Source organism: Heteronotia binoei, chromosome 21 (assembly GCF_032191835.1).
Source record: "Heteronotia binoei isolate CCM8104 ecotype False Entrance Well chromosome 21, APGP_CSIRO_Hbin_v1, whole genome shotgun sequence".
In the NCBI taxonomy this organism is placed as follows: domain Eukaryota; kingdom Metazoa; phylum Chordata; class Lepidosauria; order Squamata; family Gekkonidae; genus Heteronotia; species Heteronotia binoei.
In genome coordinates this window covers 185,881,289-185,901,152 of record NC_083243.1, presented here as the reverse complement: position 1 = coordinate 185,901,152, position 19,864 = coordinate 185,881,289, and the positions used below count along the sequence as shown (strand labels likewise).

The 19,864-nt window shown below is 47.6% G+C and overlaps 1 protein-coding gene across 1 annotated transcript in view; it reads right to left on the bottom strand.

The window, feature by feature from the left end:
* The window catches only part of MRAS (muscle RAS oncogene homolog), a 43,807-nt gene extending 36,124 nt beyond the window's left edge, over positions 1-7,683 (bottom strand). Inside the window, exon 1 of the mRNA XM_060261593.1 lies at positions 7,470-7,683. Coding sequence (XP_060117576.1) covers positions 7,470-7,662 — 193 coding nt within the window. The 5' untranslated portion in view covers positions 7,663-7,683. The remainder of the gene's footprint in view (positions 1-7,469) is intronic.
* Between the last annotated feature and the right edge of the window lie 12,181 nt (positions 7,684-19,864).

The window sequence follows — 19,864 nt, the reverse complement described above, 5'->3', positions numbered from 1 at the left end:
CAAAAGTCTCCTGTAACTTTTGCCTCATTAAAAAAAAATAGCAACTACAGATTAGTTTATATCTTGGGGGGGGGGGGGAATAAAGCCCCTCCTCCCCCAACAGAATCAAATTCCGCTTGCACAGAGAAGCAATGGATGTGGCCATGGTGGTGGGAAACAGGATTAAATTAAATTGCCTGGCTGAAAAGTGTTTACAATTAAAATAAAGCAAATTAGTCTAACGACTAATTATTTTATCCCAGTGACATGGACTTGAATGTGTTTCAAGGGCAGTTAGCTCATTAGCGGCTGGTCATGCTGACCCAAGGAAGGAAATAATGGTTATAGGTGTGTGGAAAGAAACTGGTAGCAGCTGTCATAAAATATCTTGTGGTTTTTAACAATAACCCACAATTTATGGATAACACTTGCCGTTGTGTTATGCTGCCCTATCCTGTTCTCCACTAAAAGAGCCACCTTTTGTATCACTTCTCAGGGATCAAAAGACTGCTTCCTAAATCCAATGTCCTTCAGGGGATGTTCAGAACACAAACCTACAGCCAGTGGATTTCAGGCTTCACTTCAGGTAAATTGCCTTTACTAAACTACGTGAAAGTGTAAACATTCTGCTCAAAGGACGGCCTCCTGCCATACTGTCCAGCCAACCAATTCAGATTCCCCTCCTAAACCCTGCTCTTTTCCTGGGGATACAACTTGGGCGGCGACCAGAGAAAGGGTTTTTCATTGTCAGCACCTCGCTTGTGGAATGTCCTCCCACTTAAAGCTCGCCTAGTGCCTACTATACTCTTTCTTAAGCAATGACTCCCGAACCTTACTCAGGCGTTTAACTAATCAAGCCCATTTTTAAAGCTATTTTATGGTCTACTTGCATCCTGAGGACTGCTTTATGAGTATTATTTTAGGCTGTTCGGTGTTTGTTTTATGCCCTGGCTTGTTTGTAATGGCTTCTCTGGTTTTGTTGTATCATTTTAATTATGGGCTGCCCTGAGCAGGTCCCTGTAAAACATACAGCCTGGGGGCCAGAACCAGCCTGTCGAGGGCTCTTATCTGGCCCGCCAGCAACTGGCATGAGGGAGGGAAGGCAGGAGGCTGCTTGTGGGGGAGTGAGCAAGCAGGCACGCATGGTGATGTGCGTGTGCTCAAAGCTGTCAAGACATAGAAAGGGAATTGCTAGGGGGCAGGATTCTGAGTCTGAGGTAAAATTGTGTGTGTGTGTGTGGGGGAAATGACAGTGAAGGTGGAGAAAGGAACAAAGAGACAGGCAGGGGAGAGAGAAGGAGGAGGGCCAGTGTATGGATTGGGAGGCAACTGGGCTGTCTTGTGCATACCACTCTGGGGGGAAAGATGTTCTGGCCTCGGAAGGGAGCAAAGGAGTGAAGGGGGAAAGGAGCACTGCTGTTGCTGCCACACGTCTGAACAACCACAGACCTGGGAGGCAGAGTGAGTGTTGGGAAGGGTGGGAAACAGCAATCTCCCTTCTTCTCACCTGTTCGCAGCCCATGAAGGAAAAGGGGTCACAGGAGGACAAAAAGCTTCCCTTTGAGGTTATGGAAACAGCCACTTCTAAAGAGCCATTTTGGGGTAGTGGTTAAGAGTGGTGGACTCCTCCACATGCCGCTGCTGTGTGACTCTGGGTCAGTCACAGTTCTCTCAGACCTCTCTCAGACCCGCCTACCTCACAGGGTGCCCTGTTGTGGGAAGCGATTGTGTGGGGGAGAAGGGAGATCACTGTTTCCCACCTTTCCCAACACTCACTCTGCCTTCTAGGTCTGTGGTTGTTCAGACATGTGGCAGCAACAGGAGTGCTGTTTCCCCCCTTCACTCCTTTTCTCACTTCCGAGGACAGGACATCTTTCCCCTCAGAGTGGTACGCACAAGAGATCAACAGGGACCTTCCCAAAGAAACTGAAGGAGGCAGTGGTTCATCCGCTTTTGAAAAAAACATCATTAGACCCTGAGGTCTTGGCCAACTACCGCCCAGTTTCGAATTTACCGTTTCTGAGTAAGGTAATTGAGAAAGCGGTAGCAGAGCAGTTACAGGTTTTCCTGGATGAGACATCCGCCTTGGACCCATTCCGGTCCGGTTTTCGCCCGGGCCATGGAATGGAGACTGTCTTAGTCATTCTCACAGACGACCTAAGACGGCACCTGGATCAAAGCGGGACAACGCTGCTGATACTTCTCGATCTGTCAGCAGCATCTGACACGGTCGATTGCGACATGACCTACCACCTCGCCGTCACCAGAGTTTGGGGGGTGGCCTTACAGTGGTTTTCCTTCTTTCTCTGGGGACAGGGAAAAAGGGTGGTGCTTGGCGAGCAGACTTCCTTGCAGCATCCACTTATATGTGGAGTGCCGCAGGGAACCATTCTCTCGCCAATATTATTTAACATTTATATGTGCTCTCTTGCCCTGATTGCCTGAGGTTTTGGGCTGGGTTGCCACCAGTACGCTGATGACACCCAGCTCTACCTGTTGATGAGTGGCCGGCTAGTTGCCACCCCTGATCAGTTGTCCGAGGCATTGGGAGCCATGGTTGGGTGGTTACAACACAGCGGCTGAAGCTGAATCCAGTTAAGACGGAGGTCCTGTACCTGAGTCGGGGTGGGATTGGTATGGGCATACAGCTCCAAGCTTTGGATGGTGCCACACTGGTGACAGCCCAAGAGGTGAAGAGCTTGGGAGTGACCCTGGATGTTTCCATGGAGGCCCAGATCACGATGGTTGCCAGGTGTGCCTTTTGTTATCTTCGGCAGATCAGGCAGCTAGCACCATATCTATCCCCTCAGGACCTGGCTACAGTGATCCATGCAATGGTCACTTCCAGACTAGACTACTGTAACTCACTGTATGCTGGCTTACCCCTGAGACTGATCCGGAAACTGCAGTGGGTGCAGAATGCTGCGGTTCACCTGCTGACTGCACCACCTTTAGGGTGGGCATTTGGTCAGCACTCCACAGTCTGTACTGGCTGCCCATTGAGTACCGGATCCGTTTCAAGGTTTTAGTTTTAACATTTAAAACCTTACGTGGCCTGGGACCAACATACCTGCGGGACCGTCTCCTTCCATATACACCCAGGAGGTCATTACATTCGGCCTCCCAACATCTGTTGGCCGTCCCCAGCCCAAGAGATACCCGCCTTGCCTCAACTAGGACCAGGGCTTTTTCGATCCTGGCCCTGACCTGGTGGAATCAGCTCCCTACAGAGATCCAGGCCCTACCTGGCTTATTAGTTTTCTGTAAGACCTGTAAAATGGCGTCTATTCTTGATCTGGTTGGCCTTCCCTATTGGCACTGTCACCTGTGCTATAAAATGGATTAATATCTGCCATCTCTATGAGGTATCATGATATGACATGGCCAGGCTGGGCAATATGTGATGATGGTAAAGTTTTTTGAGTACTGTTGAGATGTCTGTTCAAAAAATGTTAGTATTGTATGTTATTGTTTTATCATATGTTGTACTCTGCCCTGAGCCCTACGGGGAATGGGTGAAATAGAAATATACTAAAATAAAATAAAATAAATAAAAAATTGTAAGCTGCTGTGAGACTATAAGTGAAGGCTGGGGTATAAATCTAATCTCCTTCTCCTCCTCTTCTTCCTCTTGCCATCCCCTGAGTCCTGCTGCTTCTGTGGGAATTTCATGAGGGGATCTGGTAAAGCCAGGTTCAGAGCCCTTGTGATGGACTCAGGCACTTAGCCTGAGTAGCTGAGAAACAGGCTTGCAGCGATTGGCTGGAATGTTGCCCGAGCAACCAAAAAGTATCCTTTTGAGGTTTGCTCAGCAAAAAAATCACCTCAGGATTTTAGTCTGAGCCAGGGAGTCTTCGAGAGAAGTCTTCAGTATATCATTCTGAAGTGAAGACAGTGGGCTTAGGCTGGGCAGTTGTAAAAATCAACTGGACAAGGGGCTGAGAGCGGCTAGAGTGGCTGGGCTTGTTGTGGGAGATAGAGCTGAGAGGATTCTGTCTGAAAGAGGGAGTTTTCAAGCGGGTTGAAACTCTCTGTGGAAGATTTTGCCAGTGCATCAGGCAATCTCCAAGTACAAACAAGATCACACAAAGACACACTGAGGGGAGAACTGGATTCTGGTGGTCAGCAGGGTTACCCAAGACTCAGACCAGAGGACTAGCTGTGGGGCTGAGATGCATCGGTATTGAGGGGTGCAAGTCCTGGAAGATAGCTAGTGTGAAAGGGTCTGTGAGGGAGAATACTGACACCAGTCAGGAGTTCTCTATGTGTGTGTGGAAGAGTGATTGCAGTTTGTTATTTTTATGATTTGGCACTGTCAAAGTTAGGGTAAAACATCTGAAGAAACAGCATTCTGAGTGCCCAGAATGCACAGACAGCTTGTGTGAAGTAGAGTCTAGTGGGACTCTGAAACCTGTCTGGTTTATTGTCTATTTTAAAGATATTCTGCCAAAGTAGTGTTATATTTTACCTCAGCCTGATGTCATGGGTGCTGGGGATCCTGCAGAGGAAGATGAGTCTGCCGAGGAAACTGTACCCCTGCCACCTGCACCAGTACCCCTGCCTCCTGCTGAAGAAGATCCCAGCCCCCCTGCCTCGCCCTCTCGGGTGGCTCGTGTGCGTGACCGCCTCCGTCAGGACCTCAGGGATCGGAGGAGGGCGGCACGCTCACAAGCAAGACGCTCCCTGAGTCCTGAGTTTTGAGAGGATTCTGGCCCTCCTAAGAGCAAGGATGCTTGAGTTGTAACAGGATCCTGGCTGCCTCCCAGAGCCAGCAATTAGCCCAAATGGGCAACAGCCAGCAGAGGGCTATATAGCTGTGGGCTTTGGGAGGAGGCTTTGTGGAAGCAACTAGTCATCTACCTGACGTCCTAGCATCCACTTCGGCTTTTGACTTTGGACCTCCTGACCTTGGCTTGACTTCTGGACCCCCTGACTACGGCTTCTGAACCTCTGACCTACGATACCTGGACGACGATTTGGCTTTGGCACCTTGGACACTCTTGCTCACCGGTTACAGACCTTGGACTGCCCCTGGACTTCGCCTGGCCTGGCCCCAGCTCGTGACACCTGATTAGTTTCTACTCTCTGTAATTGAATTATTCTGCCAACCAGCTGCCAACTGATTTACCTTTTTAATATTGAAAAGTTATAATCAATATTATTTCATCCCTTACCTTTTGTTCCTTAATAAATATTTTGTGGTTTTTAACTTTAAAACCGTCTGGTGCCAATTATTAATAGTTCTGACAAGGTTTTTGGGAGTGTTACTGAGGGACTGAGGGAAGGTGACCGGGGAGGAATTTTAAAGTGGTTGCCTCCTGAGTAAAGCTTTTGACTGGGTCCCTCACAGCCCTCTCCTCCTGAGTCAGGACCTTGTCATCTAGGTGAGTCAGGACGCAGCCAGAACCACCTCACAAGGCTGTTGTTGTTGGAGGGGATGGAGCAGTGGAGGGGGAAGTCTGATGTGCCTCCTTGAGATCCTCAGAGGTAGGATTGGGGGGTGGAGAGAGAAAGGAAAAAAGGAACAAGAGACAGATTGTTGCTCTGCCCAGCTGCTGAAGCTGAGTACATAGGTATGTATGCAGAATAACTACCTTATTTACTTGAAAGGAAGATGACTTGTCTCCTAACTAAGATCTGCCCTCCTAAAACCACGTTGCTGGTTCCGATATATGGATGTTGTCTTTGCCATCTGGAGTCATGGAGAGGCTGCGTTGAATAACTTTCTCCTTCATTTGAATTCAGTCCATCCTCGTATCCAGTTCACCGTGGAGAAAGAAAACAATGGTCAACTTGCCTTTCTTGACGTCCTCATCACCAGGAAAGATGACGGAAAACTCGGCCACACTGTATTCAGGAAACCCACACACACCGACCGCTATCTAAATAAGAATTCCAATCATCATCCTCGCCAAAAACGTGCAGTTGTAAAAACCCTCATCCACCAAGCATCACATATCTGTGATCCAAGCCAACTCCAGCAAGAGCTACACCACCTCAACCAGTCACTGCAGGCCAATGGATACTCCCAACAAGAAATTAGAAGAGCCCTCCATCCCAGAAATTAGAAGAGCCCTCCATCCCAGGAGACCAAATCCCGAGCCACACACAAATGTAGGTACAGCCTTCCTGCCCTACATAAAAACTGTCACCGACCACATTGGCAAAATTCTCAAACACCACAATGTGGACACAGTCTTCAAGCCCACACAACAGATCCGCCACATGCTGCGCTCTGCCAAAGATATGAGAGATCCACTTTCAACCCCTGGAGTCTATAAAATACCCTGCGCCTGTGGTGCAGTCTATGTTTTGCACTACCCAATGCAGTATCAACACCCGCCTCACCGAACACAAGAGACACTGTCGTTTGTTTCAACCAGAAAAATCAGCTGTCGCTGAACATGCACTTCAAGAAGGAGACCACATCATCCACTTTGAAAGAACTGAAGTCCTTTCTACGGTCTCACATTATCACACCCGCCTTAACAGAGAAGCTATTGAGATTTACAAACACCAGCACAACTTTAACAGAAAGGAAGAAGGCATTTCCATCCACCATTCTTGGTATCCAGCTCTGCAAAACACCCTACAGACTACAAATTGCAGAAGGCCACAGAACCAACCAGCACATTCCAGAGAACAATCAGCACAATCAACAACCATCTTCCTTATCTTCACACCCCTTCCAACCCTCCCAGCAATCAACACAGAACAATGGTCACATTCCACAGCCAGTTTCCTTATCACCACCCTTCCAGGAAGCCCCACCAAACCATGGGTACATTCACAAACCAATTGCCCTCTCACCACACCCCCTCCAGCCTAGAAATAGCAGCTCTCCAGCGGCCTTGGCCTCACTCAATGCACAGCAGCCAAGAAGGTCAGAGCGCCTGCTCCGGCTGCAACGCCACTGAGGATGTTCTCCGCAGCTGAGAACGAAACGTCTGGAAGAAAAACTTTCTCCAGTAGAACACGGCACTTGAGCCCGAAAGATTCTACAAACCCTAATGATGATGCCAGCCGTGAAAACCTGAAATCTTTGATGTCTCCTAACTAATTTATGTGGAAATGTAAGATATTCCTCCTTTTATAGTATCCCTTGGAAATAAGCTAGTCTTGCATATAATTAAGTACTGTTATTGGGGCTTTTGTGGATTCCTCAGAAAATCTATTGCTTTCCCTCCTAGGAATTAATTGTTTGTGTTTATATTTTGAGTAAGAAAGGTTTGCCTGTGTCATTTTATGTCAGATCTGGCCTTTGTAACAAATGAGCTTGACACTTCTGTAAGGCAACATATAAGATTCACCATGGAATCGTGACACCAAAGAAGATGGAAAGAGGAACATCAGTAGGTTGCTGGAGACAAATGCACTGAACAGTGTCAGCAGTCTTTATTTTGAGCATTTTGGGGGGGATTCGCCTCTATGCTCACCCAGTGAAGGACTCCATAAGATTAAAGCCAATCAGACTGGAATTGGTAGCTCACCATCCAAAATGGCCCATTGTCCATCTATTTCAGTGTGCTTCAGGTATGAGTCTTCAATGGTTGGATCATAGTCTGGCACAAAAATCTTTTGGAAGAACTGAATAGTGAGGGCACTCTTCCCCACACCTCCATCTCCAACTACCACCAATTTGTATGTGGGAAGATTTTCACTTGGAACAGCGCTTGTAGCCATGACATCAATAGGTCAAACCTGAAAAAGACAGAATTTTTGTAAAATCATATATTGACCACTGAATCTAGGCAAATAAAAAGTTCATTAGAAACAGAGGCAGACAGGATAGGAAAAACAAAGTGATATTTGCATCGTAAAAGGCCACATAATGCAACAATTTCAAGTTAATGTCTCTAAAGTTAGCTGTGACTATCTCGGCATCCATGGGAGCAGGGGAGGGGGCCTGAGACTGAACAACAATATTTTGCCTGAGGACACTCACTGAACTCGCAAACAAGCTGAAGTTTCAACAAATTATTTTTGTGTTCCTATTCTCAACCACGACAATACACTAGCTAACTGGGCCAGGATTCTTGATGTTCATTCACATGGTTGTCATATTTATGATAGCTACTGATTTGTTTTTCAACCTTTGGTGGTCTGTTCTGAATGAACCTGCACAGAAAGTTATAGTTTAGCACACTATAGCATTTTTTCCCTCATAGTCTACAAGCCAGAAAAAAGGCACCCATCACAAACACAGCAATAATGTGGACTCTTATATGCTTGAGAGTATTATGGTTTCCATTCTAAACATCAGACACAATGATCAGAACTTTAGGCAGGCCCATAGCCACAAGGGGGCCTGTGGGGACCCTGCCCCCTGACTTTTGGCTGCCCCGGGCCCCCGACTCAGGGCCCCCGACCTTCCATTCTGCCCACCACAGCTTGAAGGCTGCAGTAGTGGCCCCAGCGGCTGCCTCCCTTCCTCCATTCCCCCGCAATTCAAATGGGCTGCCTCCCTTCCCCTGCAATTCAAATGATCAGCAGGCCCTTTAAATCACACTCTCGGCCAATTTGAATGGCAGGGAAGGAAAGGAGGTGTGGAGGAAGTGATGGTAGCAGTGAGAGTGGCGGGGAGGAAGGGAGACGATGGTGATGGCAGCAGCAGGGAGGGAAGGGAGGCTACAGCAATTGAGGGAGTGGCAGGGAGGCAGCAGAGACAATGGCAGCATGGAGAGTGGCAGGAAGGCATTACTGCACCGGGCTCCATTGCTTGCAACTTCTGGACTGAGGCCCCCCCTCCCACCAAATGACAGGTCCCCCGATTTTCCAAATCTTGGCTATGGAGCTACCCTCTGATCACACAATGCTTGTGTGTAATTAGATTGCCCAGCCTTGTGGCAAAGAGTTCAGTCCTTTCCCAAACCAGGCCCGTAGCTATGGGGGGGGGGGGGGCTCGGGGGAGCCAGGCCACTCTATGTAACCCCCACTCCCCTCTATAGGGCCCTTCCATTTCCAGGCTATCCCCCCCCCCATGAGAGACTACAAGAGGGAGTGAGAGGAAACAGCAGAAGTGACAAGAGAGAGCGACAGCAGGAGACCAAGAGGATGCAGCAAAAGTGACAGAGAGCAGGGGAGAGAGCAATAGTGAGCGAGAGGAGATAGTGACAGCGAAAGCGACAAAGCGAGTGGGGGAGAGAGCAATAGTGAGCAAGAGAGAGAGCGTGGGAGAGTGAGAGAAGACAGTGAAAGCAACAGAGAGAGAAAGCAGGGGAGAGAGAAAGAGAGTGGGAGATCGAGAGGAGGAAGCGACAGTGAAAGCAACAGATAATAGGGGAGAGAGAGCAACAGCGGGAGAGTAGGAGAGCAAGAGGAGGCAGTGAAAGCCACAGAGAAACAAGAAAAATAATGCAGAGATATTGCCTTGGTGGCACTACACATCTGGCGTAACGTCCAGTTCCAGTTTTACTGGAAGGGGCTTCCTATAAGGAGTAAAGTTGAAATTCAGAGTTATGGGAGCTCTAAGGATCCAAAACCCCTGTGGTAGCTGCGGAACGGCAGTAATCCAAAAAGATGCCAATTACCCACAGTAACTTTAGTGTATTTAAGTTTGCCACCAGACCATTTTTACACAAGCAGTATGGGAAGCAAAAGATCTACAAGTGGAAGTCCCAGAAAGACTAGAGGAGGCATCTCATTTTCCCTTGTATTTCCCTTCCCACTATTTCCTCTTTCCTTTCCATCAGCTCCTCTAGCTTCTCTCCTTTTCCTGCTTCCTTTTCTCCTTCCTAACAGCCAGCCCACCTTTATCTGCCACCATATCTTCAGCTGTCCTTCCTTTCTTACCCATGACAGCCTCTTCCCAGGAAAGGTCTGGCTGGACTACATAGTTGCTTCTGACCAGACCTAGTTGTGTGTTGCTGGATGCTGGCGGGCTTGGCCAAGCTGAGTTTTGTGGTGGCCCTTCCTGGTGGGCCAGACCAAGTTTTTGAGTACTGAGACTCCAGCACTGTAGAGGTCTGTCCCCAGCTACTGCTCCTCCGGCTGGGACCATGACAATGGAGGGGAGAGGCGGTGGCTCAGTGGTAGAGCATCTGCTTGGGAAGCAGAAGGTCCCAGGTTCGATCCCTGGCATCTCCAACTAAAAGGGTCCAGGCAAATAGGCGTGAAAAACCTCAGCTTGAGACCCTGGAGAGCCGCTGCCAGTCTGAGTAGACAATACTAACTTTGATGGACCGAGGGTTTGATTCAGTATAAGGCAGCTTCATATGTTCACATGTTCAAAGGACCTTTTCCAGTGCTGTTTTGGCCTCCCAGTATACTCTAGCTCAGGGTTCCCCAACCCCCGGGCTGTGGACTGGTACCGGTCCGTGGCCTGTTAGCAACCAGGCCGTGAGTTGTATAATTATTTCATTATATATTACAATGTAGTAGTAGTAGTAGTAGTAGTAGTAATAATAATAATAATAATTATAATAATAATAAGAAGAAGAAGAAGAAGAAGAAGAAGAAAGAGGAGGAGGAGGGAGAGAGGGGAGGGGAGGGGAGGGGAGGGGAGGGGAAGGGAAGGGAAGGGAAGGGAAGAGAAGAGAAGAGAAGAGAAGAGAAGAGAAGAGAAGAGAAGAGAGAAGAGAGAAGAGAGAAGAGAGAAGAGAGAAGAGAGAAGAGAGAAGAGAGAAAGAGAAAGAGAAAGAGAAAGAGAAAGAGAAAGAGAAAGAGAAAGAGAAAGAGAAAGAGAAAGAGAAAGAAGAACTACTGCTCTAACCTATAGGCATCTCGTTATTTTGGGAAGTTTTAACCTCCTGTGGTTTTCTATATTTTGTAGATGTCAGATTCTCTTGCAACTTTGGGACTTCCTTTAGAATTATAGAACCCCCTCCATCTGCTCCAAGCTCCGTTTTGAGGCTCTATATTCTCTAAAGCATGGCAGAAACAGATAGGTTGATGTCCAGGACAATGTCTGCCTTAGAAACACAAAAGCCAAAAAAACAGTTGGGGAAGACGGTGGATTGTTTTGGGAAGTGTTTTCGCCGCTCCACCCATGCCTTCTCTGCTGTCCCTTGACTTACCTCAAGAACAGTTTCTACTTGCTCTGCTCAGCTTGAACTATTATGCAGGCCCCTTTGCAACCAGCAATAATAGAGCAACATCCAACAAGGTCCAAAGCAGGGGTGTTGAACTCATTTGTTACGTGGGCCAGATCTGATATAACTGAGACCTTGTCAGGCTGGGCCATGTGTGTCATAAAATGCAATGCCAGGTAGTACAGGTATAAATTAGCACTCATTGGTTTTCAGGGTGCTTTCTTCAGGGTGGAGAGCCAGTTTGGTGTATTGGTTAAGTGTGTGTACTCTTATCTGGGAGAACCGGGTTTGATTCCCCACTCCTTCACTAGCATGGCCTTGGGTCAGCCATAGCTCTGGCAGAGGTTGTCCTTGAAAGGGCAGCTGCTGTGAGAGCCCTCTCCAGCCCCACCCACCTCACAGGGTGTCTGTTGTGGGGGAGGAAGGGAAAGGAGATTGTGAGCCGCTCTGAGACTCTTCGGAGTGGAGGGCGGGATATAAATCCAATATCTTCTTCTTCTTCTTCTTCTTTGTAACTCTTCTGTGTGATCCAGGGAACTGGGCAAAGGCAGCTCTGGCTCTTTCCTTCCTTCCCCAGGGGACTAGGAGGGGGAGGAGCCTCAGCCAATAGAAAGGAGAGAGGACTGGCTCAGTAGCTCTGCTGTGCAATTGAGAGATATTATCCCTCCCCCCTCCTCCCCAAGGGAGAAGCCTGAGCCAATAGAAAAAAGAGAGACTTTGCCCTGTAGCAGCTGTGCAATTGTGCAAGCCTGGCAAATCAAGCTGTGATGCAGAAGGAAGCAAGAGATAGGGAGAAGGAAGCAGATGACAGCCAGTTGCTTGGGGAGGCTGATAGGAGCCCTCCGGGGGCCTGATTCAGCTCCTGGGCCATATGTTTGACACCCCTGGTACAAAGGGACTTGCTGTCCTTGCAAGGACCTCAAGGCCGAAACGGCAGAGAATGGGGTGGTGGGGTGGAGCCCTTGAAAATGGGCCATACAGTGAGCACTTTTGTCAGACCAACTTGCAAAACACTGGACTCTTTTTTTCCCCCTCCCGTCCTCACCCTTTGAAGCTCCAAGGCCGACAAGGTTTCCTGCTCTTTCTGCCTTGTCTTTGCCAGCTGCAGCAGGAAGCAAAACTGCAAAGAAAATGTGGAATGGATTTCCCATTAAGATCTCTGTATCCAGATAGATAGGACCCAGATACATTAATGGAAAATCCATTCCACATTTTCCTTGCAGCTTTGCCTGTGCTGCAATGTGTTCCAGTGGAGTGGAGATCAGTTTCACTTTTCAGTGTTCCTAAAGCCAGCTGAACCCCCGGCCCTGGAGTTGTTTCTTGCAAGTAAAGGATTTGAGCCAGCTTGTTTCTGCTCAATGGACCTGACCTAGTGAGTACTCTAACCTGAGAACCCACAGCCAAAGGGGGATATTACACTGGCAGGCCTGACACTAGGATTTTGGGGCCCCTAGGCCGAGGCTTGTTCCCCCGTCCCCCCAGTCTCTTTCCGCGCATGCTACATGCAAGCTCTCAGTCCGGCCCTCTCCTGTTTCAAAGGAAGCCAGCTGGCTCCTGTTGAAGCAGGGGCAGCCCAGCCTGAGCGAGTCACAGGAAGCGTCTTTGGGCACAGGGAGGTGGGCACGTGGAGGCGGGCACGAGGAGGCGGGCGTGGGGAAGTGGCGGGTGTGGGGAGAGGGGGCACCTCGTGGCACCCAAGGCGGCTGCCTACTTGGCCTATTCCCACGTGCCAGCCATGTACACTGGAGAGCCGTTACCAATCTGAGTAGACCCTGGTGGTGGTGGTGGGAAGCCTGCAATGCCATTTCATTGTTTTCTCAGGCTCAGAGCATTTTATATTTTTAGTTTCTGCTGTGATCCTTGTGCTTTGTTTTATTTTAAATATTGCATCGCCAAATCCCACTATTCCCCCCCACCTTTCCATTTTAAACAAAATATTGCAAGAGTTTTAGGCATGTTTGTATTTTAAGTCAAACATAATAGCTTTGTGTTTGTCTGTGTCCTTTATAAAATGTCTATCTCTGCTACCTCATATTACATTTTATGAAATACATGGCCCGGCCCCACAAAGCTATGTTTGTGTCAGATCCAGCCCTCCTAACAAAGGAGTTTGACACCTCCGTAAATTGTATGCCTCTGTGTTGTTTTCTCCCTCCTCTGTTGTGATTTAAACAGAGCCAAATGTCACTTAAATTCTAAAATCATGCCCCTCATAGTAAGTAATAAATGGACTGATCTCCACTTGGGCTGTGTTTCATGTAGCTCAAAATACAAAGGGCTGCCTGCAAAGTTGGCTGAAATAAGGAATCTTTCTGGCTACATACGCTCTGACTGGGATACTGATTTACAGTATCTATAGTAACGTGCGTGACGCTGAAACTTCTTAATCCTGTTATGAAACCCTCAGGGAAAAGGTCTGCTTGGTGTTTCAGTGTAGGCAGCCTCTTACTCCTACCAAGTAGCTCCCATCTGAACTATGTGTGTGCATTTATAGGGCAGCTAATCAAATCTGAACTGATCAAGCACCTTTCATTAAGATGGTTGCTATGATTATTCCAAACAGGAAAACTGACATAATTTAGATACCATCATGGATGATGCTCTGTCAGAGTGCCCTTGATGTACCTAAGAATTTGCTGCAATGTGTACATCAGAGTTTCGCTTTACATACACAAAGACATCTATGTCAGACAGATCTACATACACAGATTAAAACCACTATTTCAACGCTTTCAGAAACAGCATTCAAAAGTACATCTTGTTCTTGAAATAAAGATATTTGTGTAACCGTCAAGCACTTCCGGTAATGCAACAACCAATTCTGTAAAGAGATGATACAATATAAACTACTCTTCTCTTAATCTTACAGTTGACACCCTCCCCAATCATCAGAGGATTATGACAGACTAGGGATAAGGCCCATTGTAAAGAAAAATACAATGGGCTCTAGAAAGAGGCTTTGGTTGAGTCCCCCTCCCTTGCTATCTTCCCCACCCAAGTGAAGGCATTCACTCCTCCCCACCACCTCAAGGGGAGCTGATCTTGGTCATCTGGAGAGCAGTTGTAATTCTGAGTGATCTCCAACCCTCACCAGTTCTTCTCTAGGAGGAAATGGCTGGTTTGGAGGATGGGGTTGTACCTGTCTGAAGTCCCACTTCTCCTCAAACCCCACCATTTCCAGGCTCCACCCCTTAAATCTCCAGGAATTTCCTAACCTGGAGTTGACAACCTTACCTCCATCCCTTTATCTGCCCTTGACTTCAGCTTTCCATTGCCTCCCAGCTCCCTGCAGCCTCTACATAGGAAAAGGATGGTCTTTCTCCACAATGGCAGGGGAACAAAGCAGCTTACATCAATCTCTCCCCCTTTTGATCTGTATCACAACCCTGCAAGATAGGTGAGGCTGGAAGTGTGTGACTGGCCTGAAATCATTCAATCAGCTTCCACAGCAAGAACCTGTGTCTAGCAGACCCCACTCTGAAACCCTAATTCCTATGCCCTCCTCACACTCCACCACAGAATCTCCAGGGATTTCCCACCAATCTGGAACTGACAGTCCTAGTCAAGACTGGCCCCAATGAATTCTCTCTCAGAGGCCTTTAGTGATACCTTTCAGAACACCCTCTGAGAATGTTGACGTCAACCTCTCTGTCTCTTGCTTTCCCTCCCTATGTCTCTCTCTGTATCTGGCCTACTGTGACAGGACACCATTTTCCCCACTCTGTCACTGTGTGTTTCCTTCCCAGAAGAGGATAGGGAGGAGCCCTCAGCCAATCAAGAGAAAGCCTTCCTTCCTCCTCCCTCCCTCAGCCAATCATGGGAAAGCTTTATGGCAGAATGGAGTGGACCACTTCCAACTGTTGATAAATTAGCAAAGTAAGATGAATATGAGTAGCATACATAAACTGTATGCAGTCCCTATTGTGCTTAATTCTGGCAGGATCGTGCCCTGTTCTTTTAAAAATTGTTACTCATTGCTATCCTTCTGTAGAAGATATTTTTAAAGAATCCACCTCCACTGCCTTTTGAAAATTCTTTACTGCTGATGCAGGAAATACTTCCCTCACGTTATCATGGAAACAATGCATTGGAATGAACTTTGCAGTGGAGAGAAATCTCATAATATTCAAGACATTCATATGCCTGCCCACATAGAGATAATAAAAAAGAAGGCATTCAAACAAGAAGAAAATGGCTTAGAATTCAAAAATATTATCCTTCTTTTTAGCACAACCCCTGAAATGGGCACGCTCGCTCATAGAAATCACAGCTCTCTGGCCAGCCAATTTAGATCACCCCAGGTCCATCATCCCACGGCTGCTCCAGATTGTACATTAAGCAGAGAGAATATGAGGGAAATTTTATAACTGACTTCTTTCACTGATCCTACTCCCTTTTACAGTTTATTTATTTATTTTAGTTGACATATTCTCCCTTTCCCACAAGTGGGCTCAGAGCGGAGAACATTGTAATTTGAACTACCATCAGTGCATACATATTAAAACCATTAAAACAATAATATGAAAACAAGTGGCAGTTCCAATGGAGTAGACTCAGCGAATCAATGTTACTATAAGCTACATAAGTAAAAAAATGTTATTACCAGAAGAACGTCACAGCTAGGGAGGCCAAGTAGATGGAATATGGACACCTGCTGCCTCAACCAAAGGTCCGGCAGAATAGCTCTGTCTTACGGGCCCTACAAAAAGGTAGTAAGTCAGGTAGACCTGGATCTCTGCAGGGAGCTGATTCCACCAGGCCAGGACCAAGGCTGAAAAAGTCCTGGCCCTGGCTGACACAAGATGGACGTCCTTCGGGCCAGACATGGTCAGAAGATGTTGTGAAGTGGATTGTAATGATCTCTGGGACACATATGGGGAGAGGCGGTCCTGCAAGTATGTCGGTCCCAGGCCGCATAGGGCTTTAAATGTCAAAACCAAAACCTTAAAGTGGATCCAGTATTCAACTGGTGGCTAGTGCAGCTGGCATAATGCCAGCTGTATGCCTGCTCGCAAAGGCAATGCAGTTAACAGATGTGTTGCCGCATTTTGCACCAGGTGCAGTTTTCGGATCAGCCCCAAAAGCAAGCCTGCATAGAGCAAGTTACAGTAATCCAATCTGGAAGTGATCAACATAGATCACTATAGCTAAATCCTGAGAGGATAGGTAGGGCACTAGCTATCTGATCTGCCAAAGATAATAAAAAGCAGACCGGGCAACTGCTGTGACCTGGGCCTCCATAGAAAGTGAGGCATCCAGCTGCACTCCCAGGTTCTTTACCTTTTAGTCTGGCACAAGAGGCACACCATCCAGGGTTGGGAGCTGGATACCCAAATCTCTTCCCCCTCGGATCAAGTACAGGACCTCTGTCTTAGCTGGACTGAGCTTCAGCTGACTTTGCTGCAACCATCCAGCCACGGCTCCTAGTGCCTTGGTCAGATGATCCGGGGCGGAGTCTGAGTGGACGTCCATCAACAGATAGAGCTAGGTGTCATCCGCATATTGGTGACAACCCAGCCTCAAACCTTGGGCAAACTGGGCAAAGGGGCGCATATAGACATTAAACATCATTGGCAAGAGAATATCTCCCTGAGGTCGCGCCGCTTGGGAGCAGTGACCATAACGTTATTGATTTCACCATTTGTATAAATAGAGAGTTGCCGCAAAAGACCAGCACGACCACGTTTAACTTTAAAAGGGTTAAATTCTCTGAGATGAGGAGGCATGTGAAGAGGAAACTGAAAGGAAATGTAAATGCAATCAAAACCCTTGGGGAAGCTTGGAGGCTATTTAAAACTACAATCTTAGAAGCTCAGATAAAATATATACCACAAGTTAGGAAAGGCACAAACAGGTATAAAAGAAGGTCTGCATGGTTAACAAACAAAGTAATGGAAGCTGTAAAAGGTAAGAAGGATTCCTTTAAGAGGTGGAAAGCTAGTCCAAGTGAGATTAATAAAAGGGAACACAAGCTGTGGCAAATCAAATGCAAGACTGTGATCAGGCAGGCAAAAAGGAGTATATTGCAAAAAACATAAAGACAAACAATAAAATTTTCTTTAAATATATTAGAAGCAGGAAACCAACCAGGGAGGCAGTGGGGCCCTTGGATGACCAAGGTGTAAAAGGATTACTTAAGGAGGATAGGGAAATGGCTGAGAAACTGAATGCATTTTTTGCCTCAGTCTTCACTGTGGAAGATGAGAAGTGTTTGCCCGCTCCAGAACCACTAATTTTGGAAGGGGTGTTTAAAGACCTGAGTCAGATTGAGGTGACAAGAAAGGAGGTCCTACAACTGACTGACAAATTAAAAACTAATAAGTCACCAGGTCCGGATGGCATACATCCAAGAGTTCTTAAAGAACTCAAAGTTGAACTTGTGGATCTCCTGACAAAAATATGTAATCTTTCATTGAAATCTGCCTCCGTTCCTGAGGACTGGAAGACAGCAAATGTCACCCCCATCTTTAAAAAGGGTTCCAGAGAAACATTGACTGCAGGGTGACATGATAGAGGTTTACAAGATTATGCATGGGATGGAGAAGGTAGAGAAAGAAGTCCTTTTCTCCCTTTCTCACAATACAACTCATGGGCATTCAATTAAATTGCTGAGCAGTCAGGTTAGAACAGATAAAAGGAAGTACTTCTTCACCCAAAGAGTGATTAACATGTGGAATTCACTGCCACAGGAGGTGGCGGCGGCTACAAGCATAGCCAGCTTCTAGTGGGGATTGGATAAAAATATGGAGCAGAAGTCCATCAGTGGCTATTAGCCACAGTGTATGTGTGTGTGTGTATATATATATATATATATATATTGAACACTGTGTGATACAGAGTGTTGGACTGGATGGGCCATTGTCCTGATTCAACATGGCTTCTGTTATGTTCTTATGTTAGGTATTCCACATTCAAGTGGGTACCGCAAGGAGGTCTGCTCACCAAATGCCACCCTTTGTTCCTGGAGAAAGGAGGAAAACTACTGTAAAGCATCCCCCTGAACTCCAATGTCGGCAAGGCAGTGGATCATTAGATCATAATTGACCATGTCGAATGCTCCTGAAAGATCTAAAAGCAACAGCAGCGCCGACCTGCCTTGATCCAGATGCCTTCTAAGGTCATCTGTGAGGGTGGCCAAAACAGTCTCCATCCCATGACCTGGGTGAAAGCTGGACTAGAAAGGGTCAAGGGTAAATGTATTCTCCAGGAAAACCTGAAACTGCTCTGCCACCATTTTCTCAATTACCTTACCCAGAAACAGAAGGTTCGAAACTGGGTGGTAATTGGCAAGGATCATCGGATCCAAAGATGGTTCCTTTCCAAGTGGATGGACCCCTGCTTCTTTGAGCTTCACTGGGAACGTCCCTGATGACGGGGACAAATTGATGATATTGTCCAGTGGCCCTGGATACCATCCCCACATGCTTTAGCAAACCAAGATGGGCATGGATCCAAGGACACATGGTAGGCTTCCCTGCAGCCAGGATCCTGTCCACATCTTCCCAGGAATGTTGGCTGAAGTAGTCCAAAATAGGGCCAGAAGACGAACAATGGGCTTCCAGTTCATATTCTGTACCAATTGTGTCTGGGAGATCCTGGCGGAGAGACAGGACTTTATCTGCAAAATAGGTTGCAAAGGCCTCACAGCTGATGTCCAATTCCCTAACCTTTTGGTTGCCCCTTGGAAATATAGTTAATGATTTCACAGACGCAATGGAAGCTGCACAGAACTCCTTCTTAGCAGACTTCACTGCCTTCTCATAGATCTTCATAAATGTTCTATGAGAAGCTCTTGCTTCCTCATCATGGGTATGCTGCCACACTTGCTCTAGCTGTTGCCACTTCATCCTCTGCATCTCCAGGGTATACCATGGAGCTGCTTTGGTGCAGCACCAAAGAGGGTGCCTGGGAGCGATGTCAGCTCTAGCTGTTGCCACTTCATCCTCTGCATCTCCAGGGTATATCATGGAGCTGCTTTGGTGCAGCACCAAAGAGGGTGCCTGGGAGCGATGTCAGCTCTAGCTGTTGCCACTTCATCCTCTGCATCTCCAGGGTATATCATGGAGCTGCTTTGGTGCAGCACCAAAGAGGGTGCCTGGGAGCGATGTCATTGATGGCCGTAGAGAGCCAGGAATGCCAGTCCTCCACTAGCTCATCTAATGATATGCCGGGGGTATAAGATCCCGCAGAGCTTCCTGAAGCCACTCAGAGTTCAGCTGACTCTGTGGGCGAGGATAAATCCATTCGCCACCTAAACAGGAGGAGGGCTGCAGTCCCAGCCAGACTTTTAGGGTGTAATGATCTGACCATGGAACTGCATCAGCAGCTACCAGATCCGGAGTCCATCCCTGCCCCAAAGATCAAATCCAGCGTGTGGCTGGCCTGATGAGTGAGGGCTGATACAACCTGGATGAGCCCTAGCTTCTCCATGGATGACACCAGGTCCCGGGCCTGCGAGGATGCCACATCATCAGCATGAACATTGAAATCCCCCAGGACCAATAACCTGGGGAAGTCCAATGCCCAGTCTGATCAGCATCCAGCTAGGCAGGCATGCTATCTGGTAGGCAGTCAGTACACCACCCAGACAGCCAAACTCTCCTCAGCCTCCCATACTAGGCTGACACACTCAATGCCGGGCAAATTTGGGGCAGGGGGTGCTCTGAAAGAAGAGGGATCACAGAGGAGCACTGCAGCCCCCAGTGGTCTGAGATCGGTGGAGGACCAATAATCCAGGCAGGGAAAGCTGGTTCAGGGCAAAAGTTTTGCCCTCCCGAACCCAATCTTGGTTACACATGCCAGATCTACCTGTTGCTCCACGAGATAATCATGTAGAGTCGAGGTCCTGTTTTTGT